This window comes from Bufo gargarizans, chromosome 1, assembly GCF_014858855.1.
Source record: "Bufo gargarizans isolate SCDJY-AF-19 chromosome 1, ASM1485885v1, whole genome shotgun sequence".
In the NCBI taxonomy this organism is placed as follows: Eukaryota; Metazoa; Chordata; class Amphibia; order Anura; family Bufonidae; genus Bufo; species Bufo gargarizans.
In genome coordinates this window covers 733,339,741-733,356,719 of record NC_058080.1, presented here as the reverse complement: position 1 = coordinate 733,356,719, position 16,979 = coordinate 733,339,741, and the positions used below count along the sequence as shown (strand labels likewise).

The 16,979-nt window shown below is 47.1% G+C and overlaps 1 protein-coding gene across 9 annotated transcripts in view; it reads right to left on the bottom strand.

Annotated features, from left to right (window-relative positions):
* Positions 1-16,979, bottom strand: part of LOC122924889 (receptor-type tyrosine-protein phosphatase F-like) — a 245,091-nt gene that overhangs the window by 120,681 nt on the left and 107,431 nt on the right. For all 9 annotated transcript variants that reach the window (XM_044276418.1, XM_044276424.1, XM_044276422.1 and 6 more), the window contains 2 exons: positions 13,445-13,708; positions 10,227-10,324 (listed from right to left, as the gene is read on the bottom strand). In XM_044276418.1, coding sequence (XP_044132353.1) covers positions 10,227-10,324; positions 13,445-13,708 — 362 coding nt within the window. The remainder of the gene's footprint in view (positions 1-10,226; positions 10,325-13,444; positions 13,709-16,979) is intronic.

The following is a 16,979-nucleotide window of genomic DNA, read 5'->3' as shown; positions in this document are numbered from 1 at the left end:
CGGCTTCGCACAGATATATCTCATCTATTTTATTTAATGTTTGTGTGTGTCATTAAAAGATATCAACAGTATCCACTATAACAGTTACATCTACAGCACCACGCCCCCTTAACAGTGACCTTCACAGCGGCCTGCCCCCTTAACAGTGACCTCAAAAGCGCCCTCCCTTTTAACAGTGACCTCCATAGCAGCTGCCCCTTTATTAGTTACAGTACCCTGTCTCGTTAACAGTGATTTTCACAATAACCCGCCCCCTTAACAGTGACCTACACAGAGCTCTGTTTCCTTAAAGTGTGACCTCCACAACACCCTGCCCCCTTAACAGTGACCTGTACAGCACCCCGCCCCTTAACACTGACCTCCATAGCGGACCGTCCCCTTAAAGCGATTCTGTCATCAGATTTTACCGCTATAACCTAAACATATGCTCATGTCCAGACTAATAAGAAGAATCCTAAGCTGGCCTTATTAAATCTCACTGTGGCTCTATTTGCCCAAAAAACAGTTTTTTTATAACCTGTCACTTACTTAAGGTGCCCAAGGGGAGGTCCGTTAATACAGGGTGTGCGCCCGCACCCCTCACCGTCCGGTGCCCAGCGCCCCTTTCCCTGTCTTCAGCGCCCCTTTCCCTGTCTTCAGCGCCGCCTTCTACAGCTCAGCGCCGCTGCCGCAATCCTCCCAGTCCCTCTGCCATATTCCGCGCCTGCGCACTAGGCTTAGCCAATCTGCAGGTCATATCAGGGTTGAGTGAAGTGCACATCAGGCCGGCGCATATGCACTTCGCTCAATGAAGCTGGGGAGTATTGCGGAGGCGGCGCTGGACACCGGACGGTGAGGGGTGTGGCCGGGCACCCTGTATCAACGGACCTCCCCTTGGGCACTTTAAGTAAGTGACTGACAGGTTATAAAAAACATTTTTTTGCGCAAATAGAGCCCCAGTGAGGTTTAATAAGGCCAGCTTAGGATTCTTCTTATTAGTCTGGACATGAGCATATGTTTAGGTTATAGGGGTAAAATCTGATGACAGAATCCCTTTAACTGTGACCTCCACCATTCTCTGCCCTCTTAACAGTGACCTCCACAGCATCCCGCCCCTTTAACAGTGACCTCCACAGCAGTACGCCCCTTTAACAGTGACCTCCACAGAGGCCGCCCCTTTATTAGTGACCTCCACAGTACCCCATCTCCATAACAGTGATTTCCACAACACCCCTTGACAGTGGATTATACAGCAATCTGCCCCTTAACACTGACCTCATAGTGGACCGTTCCCTTAACTATGACCTCCACAACAGCCGGTAGGCCAGAGGTCCGGTTTTACGCCGGGCAGTCAGGCTTTTAGACTCCCTGTCCTCCTTCTGGCACAGAAGGACACAGGGATGTCCCTGACGGACACAGGGATGTCCTTTTGAACAGCTCACTCTCAGATAGCAGGGAGAAAGTCACCCTTCCTTCCACCCCTGTAGCTTTTTACCTTCATTTTTTCAATACCGGGCTGTGGAGTGGGAGGAGGCGTGGCTTAGAGGGACCTGGGGGTGGGGTTTAAGTCCATCTTTTGAGGGTGGCCTGAATGACTACCCTACCTGCCCTCTTATCTGTGACCTCCACAGCAGTCTGCTCCCTTAACAGTGTCACCCACAGCGCCCTGCCCCTTTAAAGTTGACCTATAGCAGTGAAGAAAAATGCATGGGTTGTTATGGAAACCTGGTGTAAAACTATGTGTATGTGGAGACTAAGGGCCTGCGACCTTCTATTGGCTGATAAGGGTCATGTGACCAGGCTTCTATTTGCTAGTGCATTTTTTTGGGAATATCTCAGGAACGGAATGTGCTAGAGAGCTAAGACCCGGTCCAAAACCTTTCCGGACACCTGATGTACCTGTGTGCCAAATTTCGTGATTGTAAATGCGACGGTGTGGATTCCTTTAGCGGACATACATACGTACATACTGTACATGCACTCAGCTTTTTATATTAGACAAGCAGAAGGACCCGGCTTCGCACGGGTATATTTTATCTATTTCATTTAATGTTTCCCCATAACAGTGACCTCTACAGAGCCCTTGAAAATAACAAACTGGGAGATCCCTCAGGAGGTTACTACGCTATTCAATTAATTGATTCAAATTTACATGGTCACTTGGACCTCAGCGTACCTTTGTAGCCTCACTGACTAGATTTAAACCTTATACTTTTATTTCAATTCTCATTAAAAGTGCAAACTAACTCTTATAGAACAAGTGTTAAAACTCTCAGGAATGGAATCAGGGGCATATGCTGATTACATTGGACCATATACACTCGCCTAAAGAATTATTAGGGCCACCATACTAATACGGTGTTGGACCCCCTTTTGCCTTCAGAACTGCCTTAATTCTACGTGGCATTGATTCAACGAGGTGCTGATAGCATCTTTAGAAATGTTGGCCCATATTGATAGGATAGCATCTTGCAGTTGATGGAGATTTGAGGGATGCACATCCAGGGCACGAAGCTCCAGTTCCACCACATCCCAAAGATGCTCTATTGGGTTGAGATCTGGTGACTGTGGGGGCCATTTTAGTACAGTGAACTCGTTGTCATGTTCAAGAAACCAATGTGAAATGATTTGAGCTTTGTGACATGGTCCATTAGCCTGCTGGAAGTAGCCATCAGAGGATGGGTACATGGTGGTCATGAAGGGATGGACATGGTCAGAAACAATGCTCAGGTAGCCCGTGGCATTTAAACGATGGCCAATTGGCCTAAAGTGTGCCCAGAAAACATCCCCCACATCATTACACCACCCCCACCAGACTGCACAGTGGTAACAAGGCATGCTGGACACATGTTCTCATTCTGTTTACGCCAAATTCAGACTCTACCATTTGAATATCTCAACAGAAATCGAGACTCATCAGACCAGGCAACATCTTTCCAGTCTTCAACAGTCCAATTTTGGTGAGCTCGTGCAAATTGTAGCCTCTTTTTCCTATTTGTAGAGGAGATGAATGGTACCCGGTGGGGTCTTCTGCTGTTGTAGTAGCCCACCTTTCTTCCCATTCTGACATTCAGTTTGGAGTTCAGGAGATTGTCTTGACCAGGACCACAGCCCTACATGCATTGAAGCAACTGCCATGTGATTGATTGACTAGATAATCGCATTCATGAGAAATAGAACAAGTGTTCCTAATAATTCTTTAGGTGAGTGTATATGTGTTATAACGTTACATGTTGCAACTAATTGGTGATATGATCCCATCTCTGAATAACAAATTATACAATGAGCACCCTGCCTCGATTCCTGCCTAAAAACTAACTCCTGCGTCCCTACATGTTTCGCCGAGCCTGTCGGCGTCTTCAGGGGAAACTATACAGGTAATCACTGGGGGGGCGGGGTCTGGGCTTTTAAATCCTCGGTTGTTTTAGGTAAAGAATTCCAGACCAATCAGCTGGCCATGAAGCTGATTGATAGATACAGCCTCCAATGGGCGGGTGCCTATACTTACGTGGCATCCGTACGTCCTCTGACGTTGCAGGTAAATCACTGCATCTATACTCGTCCATGCTGTCATCACGAGTGCGCCGCTCGACACTTCCTAGTCGGCTCCTGAATGTGTCATCTACCAATGGGCTTCTGCGCCTGCGCATTAAAACTATGTGCTCGGCCTGTCGATCCAGTGCGCGTGCGTCTGCACTTAGGAGGATATCCACGGCGGGTTTTCTAAGTGCGGACGCATGCGCAATTAAAAGTAAAGAAGAGAAGAGTCACTAAGTGCAGACGCACGCGCACTGGATCGACAAGCCGAGCGCATAGTTTTAATGCGCAGGCGCAGAAGCCTATTGGTAGACGACACATTCAGGCGCCGACTAGGAAGTGTCGAGCGGAGCACTCGTGATGACAGCATGGACGAGTATAGATGCAGTGATTTACCTGCGACCCAGGATGGTGACGTCAGAGGACGTACGGATGCCACGTAAGTTTAGGCACCCGCCCATTGGAGGCTGTATCTATCAATCAGCTTCATGGCCAGCTGATTGGTCCGGAATTCTTTACCTAGAACAACCGAGGATTTAAAAGCCCAGACCCTGCCCCCCAGTGATTACCTCTCAGGATCGCTGCTGATTGGTCGGCTGGGAACGTGGGTGGGCTCAGGGGCAATTTTTAATTGCCGGAGCTCCTCTCCCCGGTCATACAGGTCAGGCACAAATCAGTGTATTTTGGAGAGGTAGGGAGAGGTAGATTAGGCAGGGATATTGAGGGAGAGTTTTTTTTTTATGTGTTGTAGCACCGGATCGGGTGTTTGGGGCCCACAGCTGCAGCTTTCCCCCGCCCCCACACACACTTTTTTGGGGCGCAAGTGTTTTTTATTTTTGCATGCGCTGACTGTGGCTGGCACTCTTAGCGTCCGGCCACTGTTAGCGCATCGCCCACCCCACCGCTGATCAGCTTCGTACCGCTGATCATCTTCGTACCGCTGATCAGTGTGTTTGAATCTTAATTTTTTTTACACTTTTTGGGATTTTCAAATTTTTTTAATTCTTTTTTTTTTTTTTCTGTTAGGTTTAGGGTAAGTACGTGAACACCCGTCCTCCACACACACGCACACTGAATAAAGTTTTCCATGCACGCACACATACGCACACACCCTATGGCCCGCCAGACGTTCTCGGCCGAGGAGGCATACGCCCGGCTTGCCCCTGAATCCGAGAGTCCCAGTGAGGACGAGGATGACCCTACTTTTCCCCTCCCCCACGACAGCACCATAGAGAGAGGGATCCACCCCCAGAGACAGGAAACCTACAGAAATAAAAGGGTGGAGCCTCTCCTCCCATTCAGTGGTTTCCTGTTCCTGGAGTGGGAGACCTACAGTTTTTATTTTAGGTCTTACCGGCGGTCTTTCTTGCTTTATAAGAGTTTCCTAGAGGGCCGTCGGTTGCTGCGGGGGTCCATCGCGCTGCTGGGCAGGCTGACAGGACCCTAGGATGCTGAGGTGCTCCAGGGGCCCTCCGTATCTTGCGGCAGCCATGTGGGTAACTCTCAGGGAGAGCTCTGCCCCATGAGAAACGCCAGTTGTGCGGCTGGATGTGGTATCCTTGAACGCAAGGCTCTGCCACTTGGAGTCGACTGGAGCAGCGTTAGCGCTTCTGGACACGTGGGCGGTCACTTCCGGTACGCGCGGAGGGTATGACGCACTTCCGGTTTCCCCTCCAGCTCCATCGAGGCGTGGAACGCATATGGGACTTCCGGTTGGAGATACCGGATATGACGCACCTCTAAAGCAGCAGGAATGGACGCCGTTTTTTGTATTTAAGGGAGGCAAGCCTGACCAGTCTGTGAGCTATACAGGACGGCCTGTGCTTATCTATATCCACATGTAGGAGCCTCCTGGGAGTTGTTACATGGGTAACAAAAAATATGGGCCAAATAGATTAACTATACCGCCTTTCTGTTTTCTAAAAGTGTATAGACTCCCTACCTCCTCCATCTGGTATACAAATGGAGGAAGAAAGAAGACAGGAATCTGCTGAGGGTGAAGTGAATCCCATCCTGGTAGTTCTTCGATCTTCAGGGGGTAAGTGGCTCAGTTAATTGCCAATTTTTTTATTAAAATTACGCCTTGTGCTCTCTTTTTTCCACCCTAAACCAAAGAAAATGCTGGCAAAAAGAAAAAACAAGGCGTGTGCGCTGTGCAGAACTTCTCTATCTTCTTCTTATGGGAAGAAATTGTGCCAAATATGCATCGATAAGACCATTTCGGACGAATCACCATCTTTATTGAAAAACATTAGATCACTCATTAAGACGGAGGTTAAAAATTCCCTTAAGTCAGGCAAGAGGGCAAAAACATCTGTTAAGGATAAAAGTGCAGATCTTGCCTATCTCATGACCTCTCATCAGACGACAGTGACACACCACCAGGGTCGTCCGCGTCTGGTTCCTCATCTAAAGACGAGTCTATGTCTAACATCTTTTTTCCTTCAGAAGATACAGACAAACTACTGAAAGATCTACCATGAACATTGAGGATGTTAAAGATGATAAATCTGTAGCAGACTCTTTGTTTGCGGGGTTACAGGAAAGAAAGGGTCGTTGTTTTCCCGTACATAGCAGCATTATGTCCTTAATTCAGAGAGAATGGAGGAAGCCAGGCAGGAAAGTAGCGGCTTTTTCCTCTTGGGGGAAAGCTCCTAAAATTGATGTAGCCATCTCTAAGGTGTCTAAAAAATCGGATGCGAGCCCTTGGGGTGGGGTGCCCACGTTCGACAATACAATTTTCAGGATCTATGGTCCCCAGTCCAAAAATCATTCTCTTCCAACCGGAAAGAATTGGTAGCTGTAATATTAGCCGTGAAAGCTTCTCTGCCACTACGAGGCACAGGCCACGTGAGGATTTTTTGGGACAATCAGGCGACTGTGGCATATGTGAACCACCAGACCAGAGGGGGACAAGGTCGGTGTCCCTACGGTGGGAAGCAGAAAAATTATTGATGCTAGAGAAACCACGTATTGGCCCTCCACATAAAGGGGAAGGAGAATGTTCACGCAGATTTTCTCAGCAGACATTCATTAAAGCAAGGAGAATGGTCCCTCAACACCTCAGTATTTTCCAGGATAGATCTCTTCAGTACAAGCCAGAACAAAAAAATGGAAGTCTTTTGTTCCCTAAATCCAAGAGAATCCCCCTATGGGGTGGATGCTTTTCTCATGAAGTGGGACTTCCCCCTAGCATATGCTTTCCCCCCCTTCCAATTGATCCCAGCAGTCCTAAAAAAGATCAGGAAGGACAGGGCAAGGGTCATCCTCATTTCCCTCTTTTGGCCCAAGAGGGCAGTGTTCACTCTGCTCCGGACGATGTCAATCTCAGACCCCTGGATTCTGCCAGACCTGCCGGATCTGTTGTCCCAAGGTCCAGTTTTTCATCAGGCAGTCAGTGGTCTCCATCTGACTGCATGGAATTTGAGCGGAACTTATTGATCAAAAAAGGTTTCTCCCAGGAGCTCATCATGACTTTGCTTAAGAGCAGAAAACCTGTTACTGTTTCTGTCTACGCTAGAACTTGGAAGAAATTTATTGAATTCGGTAATCTCAACCCAGGGCATTTACCCTTGTCTGTCCCTATTTCCCAGGTTCTGGAATTTTTACAGAAAGGCCTTTCATTAGGTCTTGCTAAGAGTACTCTTAAGGTACAGGTCTCTGCCCTGTCAGTTCTATTCGAGCAGAACTTTGCCTCCAATCCATGGATTACTAGATTCTTTAAAGCGGTAGATAGGATGACGCCAGTCTTATCCCCTAGAGTTCCCCCGTGGGATCTTAACATCGTGCTTAATTCCTTAACCAAAGCACCCTTTGAACCTATTGATTCTGTGAGCATAAAGCTTCTTACTTTCAAGCTCGTTTTGTTAGTGGCCCTCACTACTGCTAGAAGGATAAGCGAGTTACAGGCCATTTCAATCAATCCCCCTTTCACTACAATTCTGGAGGATAGAGTGATTATTCTACCTGATCCGGCCTTTTTACCCAAAGTGTCATCTAAATTCCATAGGTCCCAAGAGATTATTCTTCCTTCCTTTTGTGACCATCCAAAAAATTCTGGAGAGGTGACATTTCATACCCTAGATGTACGGAGATGCTTAATGCAGTATCTTAAAATTACGGAAGAATGGAGAAAGTCTTCTGCTTTATTCATTCTCTTTTCAGGATCGAATAAAGGGAAGAAGGCTACCAAAAGTACCCTGTCTAGGTGGCTTAGACTAGGCATTATACAATCTTACCTGGAGGAGGGCCTGTCTCCTCCAGTCTCGGTGAAGGCAAACTCTACTTGCGCAGTTTCCACTTCTTGGGCGGAAAGGTCGGGGGCTTCTATTGAACAAATTTGTAAGGCGGCCACGTGGTCTTCTCCCTCTACTTTTTTCCGTCACTACCGTTTGGATCTGCACTCTTCCTCTGATCTTTCCTTTGGTAGAAAGGTTTTGCAAGCGGTGGTCCCTCCCTAAAATTCTTTCTCAAGATCTGTATTGTTTATGCGATTTATATGCTGTTCAGCTCGGAATGATTAATGGTGTGGGAGTCCCTCTCTTGCTCTGTAATCCACTGAATGGGAAGAGAGGCTCCACCCTTTTATTTCTGTAGGTTTCCTGTCCCTGGGGGTGGATCCCTCTCTCTATGGTGCTGTCGTAGGGTCTGGAAAATCCGATTACCGGTAAGTGTAATCATCATTTTCCTCTTGTCATCCGCGTCCTCCTCATCATCTAGCGATGATGATGAGCCCCCAAGGCGGCGGCCAGGCAGAGCAAGGGGACCGCCATGCCAGGGACCCTGTGGCCCACACTAGTACGAGCAGCTCTGGGGCTCGTACTAGTTTTCCGGCCCATCAGTTAAGTCCACCGAAGCCCCCTACCGGGTGAACTTGCATGGTGTACCCCAGAGCATTTTGAGCCTGTGATTCCTGATTTTGTTGGCCACGCAGGAATCCAGATTCCCACAGTGGGCTTTATTGAATATGACTATTTTTGTCTTTTTTTCAGTGAACATTTGTGAATCTGATGGTGGAGCAAACGAACCTGTACGCCCAACAGTTCGTTGCTCAACACCCGGGCTCCTTTTTGGCTAGGGCCAGTGGCTGGACTCCGGTCAGTGCAGCCGAGATGTGGACGTTTTGGGGCCTCGTGCTGCACATGGGCCTAGTCAAAAAATCCAGTGTCAGGCATTACTGGAGTAGGGACATCCTCTACCAGACCCCACTTTACAGTACGGCCATGACACGTACCCGGTTTGAGGCCATCCGGAAATGCCTGCATTATGCAGATAATGCAGCATGTCCCACCCAAGGTAATCCTGCCTATGACCGCCTGTACAAAATCAGGCCGGTCATCGATCACTTTTGGGCCAAATTTTTGGAGGCCTATGTACCTGGAAGGGAGGTCGCAGTTGATGAGTCTCTCATTGCTTTCAAGGGGAGACTCATTTTCCGCCAGTATGTTTCCTCTAAGCGGGCGAGGTATGTCGTGAAGCTGTGCAAACTTTGTGAGAGTACCTCAGGGTACACTTACAAGTTTCATGTGTGCGAGATTCCACCCCCAGAATGTCCCCCCACTCTGGGTGTTAGTGGGAAACTTGTGTGGGACCTTATGCACCCACTGCTAGATAAAGGTTACCACCTGTACATGGATAACTTTTATACTAGTATCCCCTTGTTCCAGTCCCTCGCTGCCAGATCCACGTCCGCTTGTGGGAACGTGCGGAAAAATCAACGCGGCCTCCCTACCCACCCCCTCCAGGTACCTATCCCCAGGGGTAAGACCCGTGCCCTTACCAGTGGAAACCTGTTGCTGGTCAGATATAAAGGACAAGAGGGATGTCCTTGTACTGTCCACAATTCACGGTAACGGCATCACCCCTGTCCCTGTGCGAGGTACCGCGGCAACGGTCCTCAAGCCCGATTGTTTTGTCGACTACAATCGGTATATGGGAGGAGTTGATCTCTCTGATCAAGTCCTCACGCCATATAACGCCATGCGCAAAACCCGGGCATGGTACAAAAAAGTTGCAGTCTACTTGGTACAGGTTGCCTTATACAATTTTGTGCTGTCCCGGAGCGCTGGCAACACAGAGAAATTCCTCCAGTTCTATGAGGCAGTCCTCAAGGCCCTGATCTTTTCTGACTGGGAAAGAGCAGGCTGGAGTACCTCGGTAACTGTGTGTCAGAGTGTGTCACAGGAGGGGGATACAGAAGGACACCACTACTCAGTGTGACATTTACCCCAATCATCCGGGCCTCTGCATTGACGGTTGCTTCAGGGAGTACCACACTTCCATGGAGTACAAAATGTATAATCCCCTTTCCCAATTTTAATTCCATTTAGCCACTGACAATCGAAAAAAAAAATATATGGTTCTCAGACTTGAGACACTAAAACAAACAAAACATTTTTTCAAAAATATTATTTTGTAAGACTAAAATAAATAAAAAAAGTAGACATATTGGGTATCGCCGCGTCCGTAAGAATCTGTTCTATAAAAGTACAGCAGGTGGTGCTATACAGATACGTTTTATTGAAAGGCTCAGTGGCTGTAATCAATCTTAAATTACATGCAGTTACAAAATCATTCAGATCCAGGGGCTGATTTAAAAAATGTAGAATATTTTTCAAGGGACAACCTCTTTAAGGTCAACAAGTGCCTGATTTTAGGAGCTAAAGAGTCTGCCTCCATGATTAACCTGACATTTCTGTAAAATGTCTCACCTGAAAGCCAGTGATGTTCCCCTGTGCATTAGACCGCGTCCAGGCTATTGTACCGTCCTCCATGCTGGGCGTCCGCACAATGTCTGGAGCTGCTGGAGCTGGAGATAAGTGGGGTAATCAGAGTAAATTAGAAGCGGGCTATAGAAAATAATGGTGGGACGTGAATTTACAGATCCCACAGCTCTGCACATTACTCCCATCATCCCCCAACTCAGCAGGATAAGTCACTCTCATTATCTCCCAGCTATGACAGCAAGATGGGCTGGACGCGTTCCCCTTTGGATTCAGGGCTTTGTATGGGTGGGCTCTTTTTCTCATACTTTCCTACATGAATATCGTGTGAGTTCATGTCCACTATTGGTTTATATGGCTGTGCACTTTAGTGCTGGCTGTAGATGGACACTTACCTACCGCAGTTCGGCACCATTGTGATTTGGGCCATATGTAATAGTGTGAGCACATCACCATCATTCTCATTTAAGTATCTTGAATAGTAACCTTATAAAGTCTACATATATATGGTTGATGCTGTCTATATGCACTTCAGATGATAGATCCCTTACATGGATTACATATGTACATTTTGTGCACGTGCGTTGATACTGTTTAAATTCACTTTCATTGATATTATGTTTATCTTTCACAAGGGTTTCGGAACTGATGGGGTTGTTACGGTCCCATCCATATATAACTTGCATGTAAATGATGTACCTGATGATATATTGTATAATCTTGTGTCACTTTTGAAGATACAGTCAGGTCTATAAATATTGGGACATCGACACAATTCAAAAATTTTTGGCTCTATGTTATTCCCTCATTATCCCAATTACAATGAGCAGATAAAAGGTCCAGAGGTCATTTCCAGTCTGCTATCTGCATTTGGAATCTGTTGCTGTCAACTCTCAAGATGAGATCCAAAGAGCGGTCACTATCAGTGAAGCCATCATTAGGCTGAAAAAACAAAACTAACCCATCAGAGAGATAGCAAAAACATTAGGCCTGGCCTAAACAACTGTTTGGAACATTCTTAAAAAGAAGGAACGCATCGGTGAGCTCAGCAACACCAAAAGACCCGGAAGACCACGGAAAACAACTGTGGTGGATGAAGAATTCTTTCCCTGGTGAAGAAAACACCCTTCACAACAGTTGGCCAGATCAAGAACACTCTCCAGGAGGTAGGTGTATGTGTGTCAAAGTCAACAATCAGGAGAAGACTTCACCAGAGTGAATACAGAGGGTTCACCACAAGATGGAAACCATTGGTGAGCCTCAAAAACAGGAAGGTCAGATTAGAGTTTGCCAAACGACATCTAAAAAAGCCTTCACAGTTCTGGAACAACATCCTATAGACAGATAAGACCAAGATCAACTTGTACCAGAGTGATGGGAAGAGAAGAGTATGGAGAAGGAAAGGAGCTGCTCATGATCCTAAGCATACCACCTCATCAGTGAAGCATGGTGGTGGTAGTGTCATGGCGTGGGCATGTATGGCTGCCCATGGAACTGCTTCTCTTGTGTTTATTAATGATGTGACTGCTGACAAAAGCCGCAGGATGAATTCTGAAGTGTTTCGGGCAATATTATCTGCTCATATTCAGCCCAATGCTTCAGAACTCATTGGACGGCGCTTCACAGTGCAGATGGACAATGACCCAAAGCATCCTGCAAAAGCAACCAAAGAGTTTAAGGGAAAGAAGTGGAATGTTCTGCAATGGCCGAGTCAATCCCCGGACCTGAATCCGATTGAGCATTTTACTTGCTGAAGACAAAACTGAAGGGAAAATGCCCCAAGAACAAGCAGGAACTGAAGACAGTTGCAGTAGAGGCCGGGCAGAGCATCACCAGGGATGGAACCAGCATCTGGTGGTGTCTATGCGTTCCAGACTTCAGGCTGTAATTGACGGCAAAGGATTTGCAACCAAGTATTAAAAAGTGAAAGTTTGATTTATGATTATTATTCTGTCCCATTACTTTTGGTTCCTTAACAAGTGGGAGGCACAGATGCAACTGCTGTAATTCCTGCACCGGTCACCTGATCTGGATGTAAATCCCTCACATTACTGCGGACACCACCACCCTGGGTCATAGCTTGATGGTGGACTTAGAGCCATACGCAGACCGCTGCCATACAAAAATACTCTGCCTGCAGTAATTGCCCCGTGTCCCCTGATGAATCCTGGGGCATCCTGCGAAGAAACGCGTCGGGACACATAAGTATAACCGTCACCCTATCCCCCTCTTAGGGGATATATCTGTTGGTGGGGTTACTTTTTCATTTATTGTGTGTTTTCTGTCCTTTTGGACGGTTTGTGTTTTCCCTGTGTCAGGGCCTCAATAGGGTCACTTATACAGGAAGAGAGTTCCAGTCGGGGCCACCCCTTGTGGGGCTTTTTTGGACCCCGTCCCGTGGACACATTTTGTAGGGCGGACCAGGACAAGTAGGGAGGCAATAGGGCTAGCTGATCTTAATTGACACAGTTGTACCCGGTCTGCCACCATTGGTCCAGCCCACTACCCATATTTGTACCCAACTGGTCTTTTTTCTGTACCAGCTTGTGTGTGTGTACATGTTTGTACATGTCTTACTTGTAGTTTGTCTGTAGGGGCCGTTTTTTATCTCCTATTAATTATTAAAAGTGATATTTTATCTAGTATACTGCCCCCCATAGTTTTTCTTTAGTTTCATTTCAAATCCATTGTGGTGGTGTATAGCGTAAAAAATGTTAGAATTGTTTTGATGTCCCAATATTTATGGACCTGACTGTATATTCCCTTGGGGTAAGCGTTCTTCTTGTAATGTCTCATTTTAATGATGCATTAATAATGTACATATTTTCAGAGATTTGGGCTTGTGCACTATTTTTTGGTAGGTTGCATTATTGGTTTAGTGTCGCCCCTATTTACTGTTTCCCAGGTGCCGCCCCTTGTGGTGCCCACTTGCCATGCAGGGTGTCCTCTGCTTATTGTTGGTCTAAAATTGTCAGCAGGATATAGCACTCCCATCATCCCCCTATCTGTATGCAGCAGAATATATCACTTTCATCATCCCAGGCTGAGTACACAAGGGTTATCACCCCCATCCCCCCACAGCCCTGCACATTATAGCCAGAGGCTGGTGAGTCCTGGGATCTGATGATTGTCCAGTTCCTCCTGATCTCTTGTGAGATGACCTATGGAGGAGGACATTGCCGGTATATTGTACAGCGGAGTCTCACCTGATTCAGGAGTTGTGATATATAACGTCTGTAGAAGCAGCCATGACTGACCAGTGTGGTATACTGGGATTGTATATTGTGTGAATGGATCCAGGTCGGAGAAGGTCACGTCTCCAGCACTATATTTACATTCTTTATAGAATGCTCCATGTAGCACACAGGTGTATAGAGGAGATGTCCAGATGTCCCCGCACCGGTCTGGGGTGCACACAATGCTCAGGATGATGCTGCTCGGGGTCACACTTTTCTTGGTCACTTTGACTTCTAAGAAGAAATAGAGAAATATTGTTAATAAGATTTTCCACAATCCACAGAGGAAACGTACGGCACGTAACAATTCTCACTGCAGTGTGTGACGTGTGGACCCCCGTCTGTCTGCACGGACCTCTCATCTGTCACCTTTCTTCAGTATCGGGCATTTCTAGTTACTGGGATTTATGGATGACATAAAGGGTGACTCCCATTCGATCCGGTGCTGGGTTTGGCGCTAACACCAGTCCACACTGATAGGCTGCGCCCCACTCTTCTGATTAGCTATTAATGCCTGTACCAGTAACGTCTGATTTTAACTCCGAAACTGAGCACTGGATTAACCCCTTAATGACCAGGGCTGAAAAAGCTTTAATGACCGGCAAGTTTTTATTTTATTTTGCCCTTTGCATTTCAGCTGCCATGATGTTTTTTTTTTTTCTCTTCATTTACGTGACTGACCTTTTTTTTTTGTTTGGTCTTTTTTGTTATGCTGTTCATGTTTCACAGTAATTAAGCTGATAAATGAGTTCTTCAGGTTGTTACAGTTGTGCGGATACCTAATATGTATAGTTTTTATTTAATGTGTGCACAATAAAATGCATTTTATACTAAATAATTTTTGTTGTTTTTTGCAGATTTATTTTCTAAATCCCATTATAAGATTACTATGTTATACCTTCAGACTTACTGGTATAATGTGCTAGTATACTCCTGTGAGTACTTTCATATCCTTTGTCACCAGAGGATGCACTTAATTTATGATAGGGTGCAGGCCTCATGATAAATATGGCGCACCTTCTGGCCGTCTGTGGGCCTGTAGTTAAATCTACTCCAGCTTGTAGGTTGATTAGATTTAGGTTGTCATTTATGCCAGTGATTGTACCGCTACTGATAGCTCCGGCCACACTATTCCCTTTCCTGCCCCCACCAGCAGTGATGGCCAGTTCGCCGTGTTCGCCCGCAAACACATGTGAGCTGCCGTCTTAACTCACAAGTACGGCGAGGCAGAGGTGAGCCCTTATCTGTGCCTGTGCACGAGCCGGTCTGAAGTTAAATGCGGTCTACAGGAGCAGGCAGTTCCGAGAACAGCCGCCAGTGGCCTTCATCGGGCTGTTCTCCGAACTGCCTGCACCCGTAGACCGCATTTCATTTCAGACCGGCTCACGTACAGGCACGGGTAAGGACTTACCTGTATATCGCCGGACTTGTGAGTTAAGATGGCAGCTCGCATTTGTGGCAAACTGGCCATCACTGCCCACCAGTCCTCCTTTTTAGAAAGTGGCGAGGCCAGTATAGAAACACCACTTTAGGAGCAGTAGCATTTAAAAAGTCACAAACCGTGGGTCACTGTAAATGCCTCCTGATGTCTCTATGACACAGGCTGCTTTTTGGGCAGGATTAGTGTCCTAAGGGCTCATGCACATAAACGTATATTCTTTCTGTGTCCGTTCTGTTTTTTTTGCGGACCGTATCCAGAACCATTCATTTCAATGGGTCCGCAAAAGAAAACGGAAGTTACTCCGTGTGCATTCTGTTTCCGTATGTCCGTATTTCCGTTCCGCCAAAAAATAGAACATGTCCTATTATTGTCTGCATTACAGACAAGGATAGTCCTGTTCTATCAGGGGCCGGCTGCTCTGTGCCACAAATACGGAATGCACACGTACGTCATCTGTATTTTTTTCGGACCGCAAAATACATACAGTCGCGTGCATGAGGTCTCACAGTGAGCTACCTGGACAAACAGCCCTGGGGTCCTTTGTAGGCTCTTAGGGCTGACTGCAGACGCCTCTTTGATCATACTGCGGGCATGTTAGGTGCAATCAAAGGCCCCAACTATGAAGCAGGAGGCCGCGCTAAGAACCTGAGCTGTTAGTAACAAGTTGGTAAGGCTGATTAGTCAGCCTGCATTTGTGGGGGGGGCGGAGGCTCTTCATATACGAGGCACAGCCTCACTCACAGGCGTGTTCTCAGGTGCACAGGCCGCATGTTACCTTGTCTGTCCAGGTTCAGCCACGGCTGATACTATTTTTGTCTTGTTACCTGGATTGCCCAGGCCGAGTTACATGTTGTATGTCACCTGGATCGCACAGGCCGAGTTACATGTTGTGTGTTACCTGGATCGTCCAGGCCGAGTTACATGTTGTGTGTTACCTGGATCGCCCAGGCCGAGTTACATGTTGTGTGTTACCTGGATCGCACAGGCCGAGTTACATGTTGTGTGTCACCTGGATCGCCCAGGCCGAGTTACATGTTATGTGTCACTTGGATCGCCCAGGCCGAGTTACATGTTATGTGTTACCTGGATCGCCCAGGCCGAGTTACATGTTGTGTGTTACCTGGATCGCCCAGGCCGAGTTACATGTTGTGTGTTACCTGGATCGCCCAGGCCGAGTTACATGTTGTGTGTTACCTGGATCGCCCAGGCCGAGTTACATGTTGTGTGTTACCTGGATCGCCCAGGCCGAGTTACATGTTATGTGTTACCTGTATCGCCCAGGCCGAGTTACATGTTGTGTGTCACCTGGATCGTCCAGGCCGAGTTACATGTTGTATGTCACCTGGATCGCCCAGGCCGAGTTACATGTTGTGTGTTACCTGGATCGCCCAGGCCGAGTTACATGTTGTGTGTTACCTGGATCGCCCAGGCCGAGTTACATGTTGTGTGTTACCTGGATCGTCCAGGCCGAGTTACATGTTGTGTGTTACCTGGATCGTCCAGGCCGAGTTACATGTTGTGTGTTACCTGGATCGTCCAGGCCGAGTTACATGTTGTGTGTTACCTGGATCGCCCAGGCCGAGTTACATGTTGCATGTCACCTGGATCGCCCAGGTTCAGCTACTGCATATACTGGCTATGTCATTTGTCTTGTTACCTGGATCGCCCAGGATAAGCTAAATGTTGGGTGACAACTGGACCGTCAGGTTCAGCTGCCGCTGATACTACGCTATGTCATGTTTTGTTGTTAGAATAAGTGTCTGCCATACCCCACTCTATCGGTATATCGGGTTTACTCTACTCGCACCCAGAGCTGCGTTCACACGTCCTATACTACTACAGGTTCTTTCCAGGCCCATTTCAAGAACTGCATTCATGTAGCTGTTACATCTATGTTATGCTCCGTTCACAACCAGAGCTGCTGTTATACCAAATTTCATGCTCTGCTTATATCCAGAATTGTGTTCACACTTCTCCTGCTACACCAGGTCGTATACCCCACTCACCAAAGCCGCTTTCCATGTCTGCTGTCACATCAAGTTAATATTTCGTTGACATCCAAAG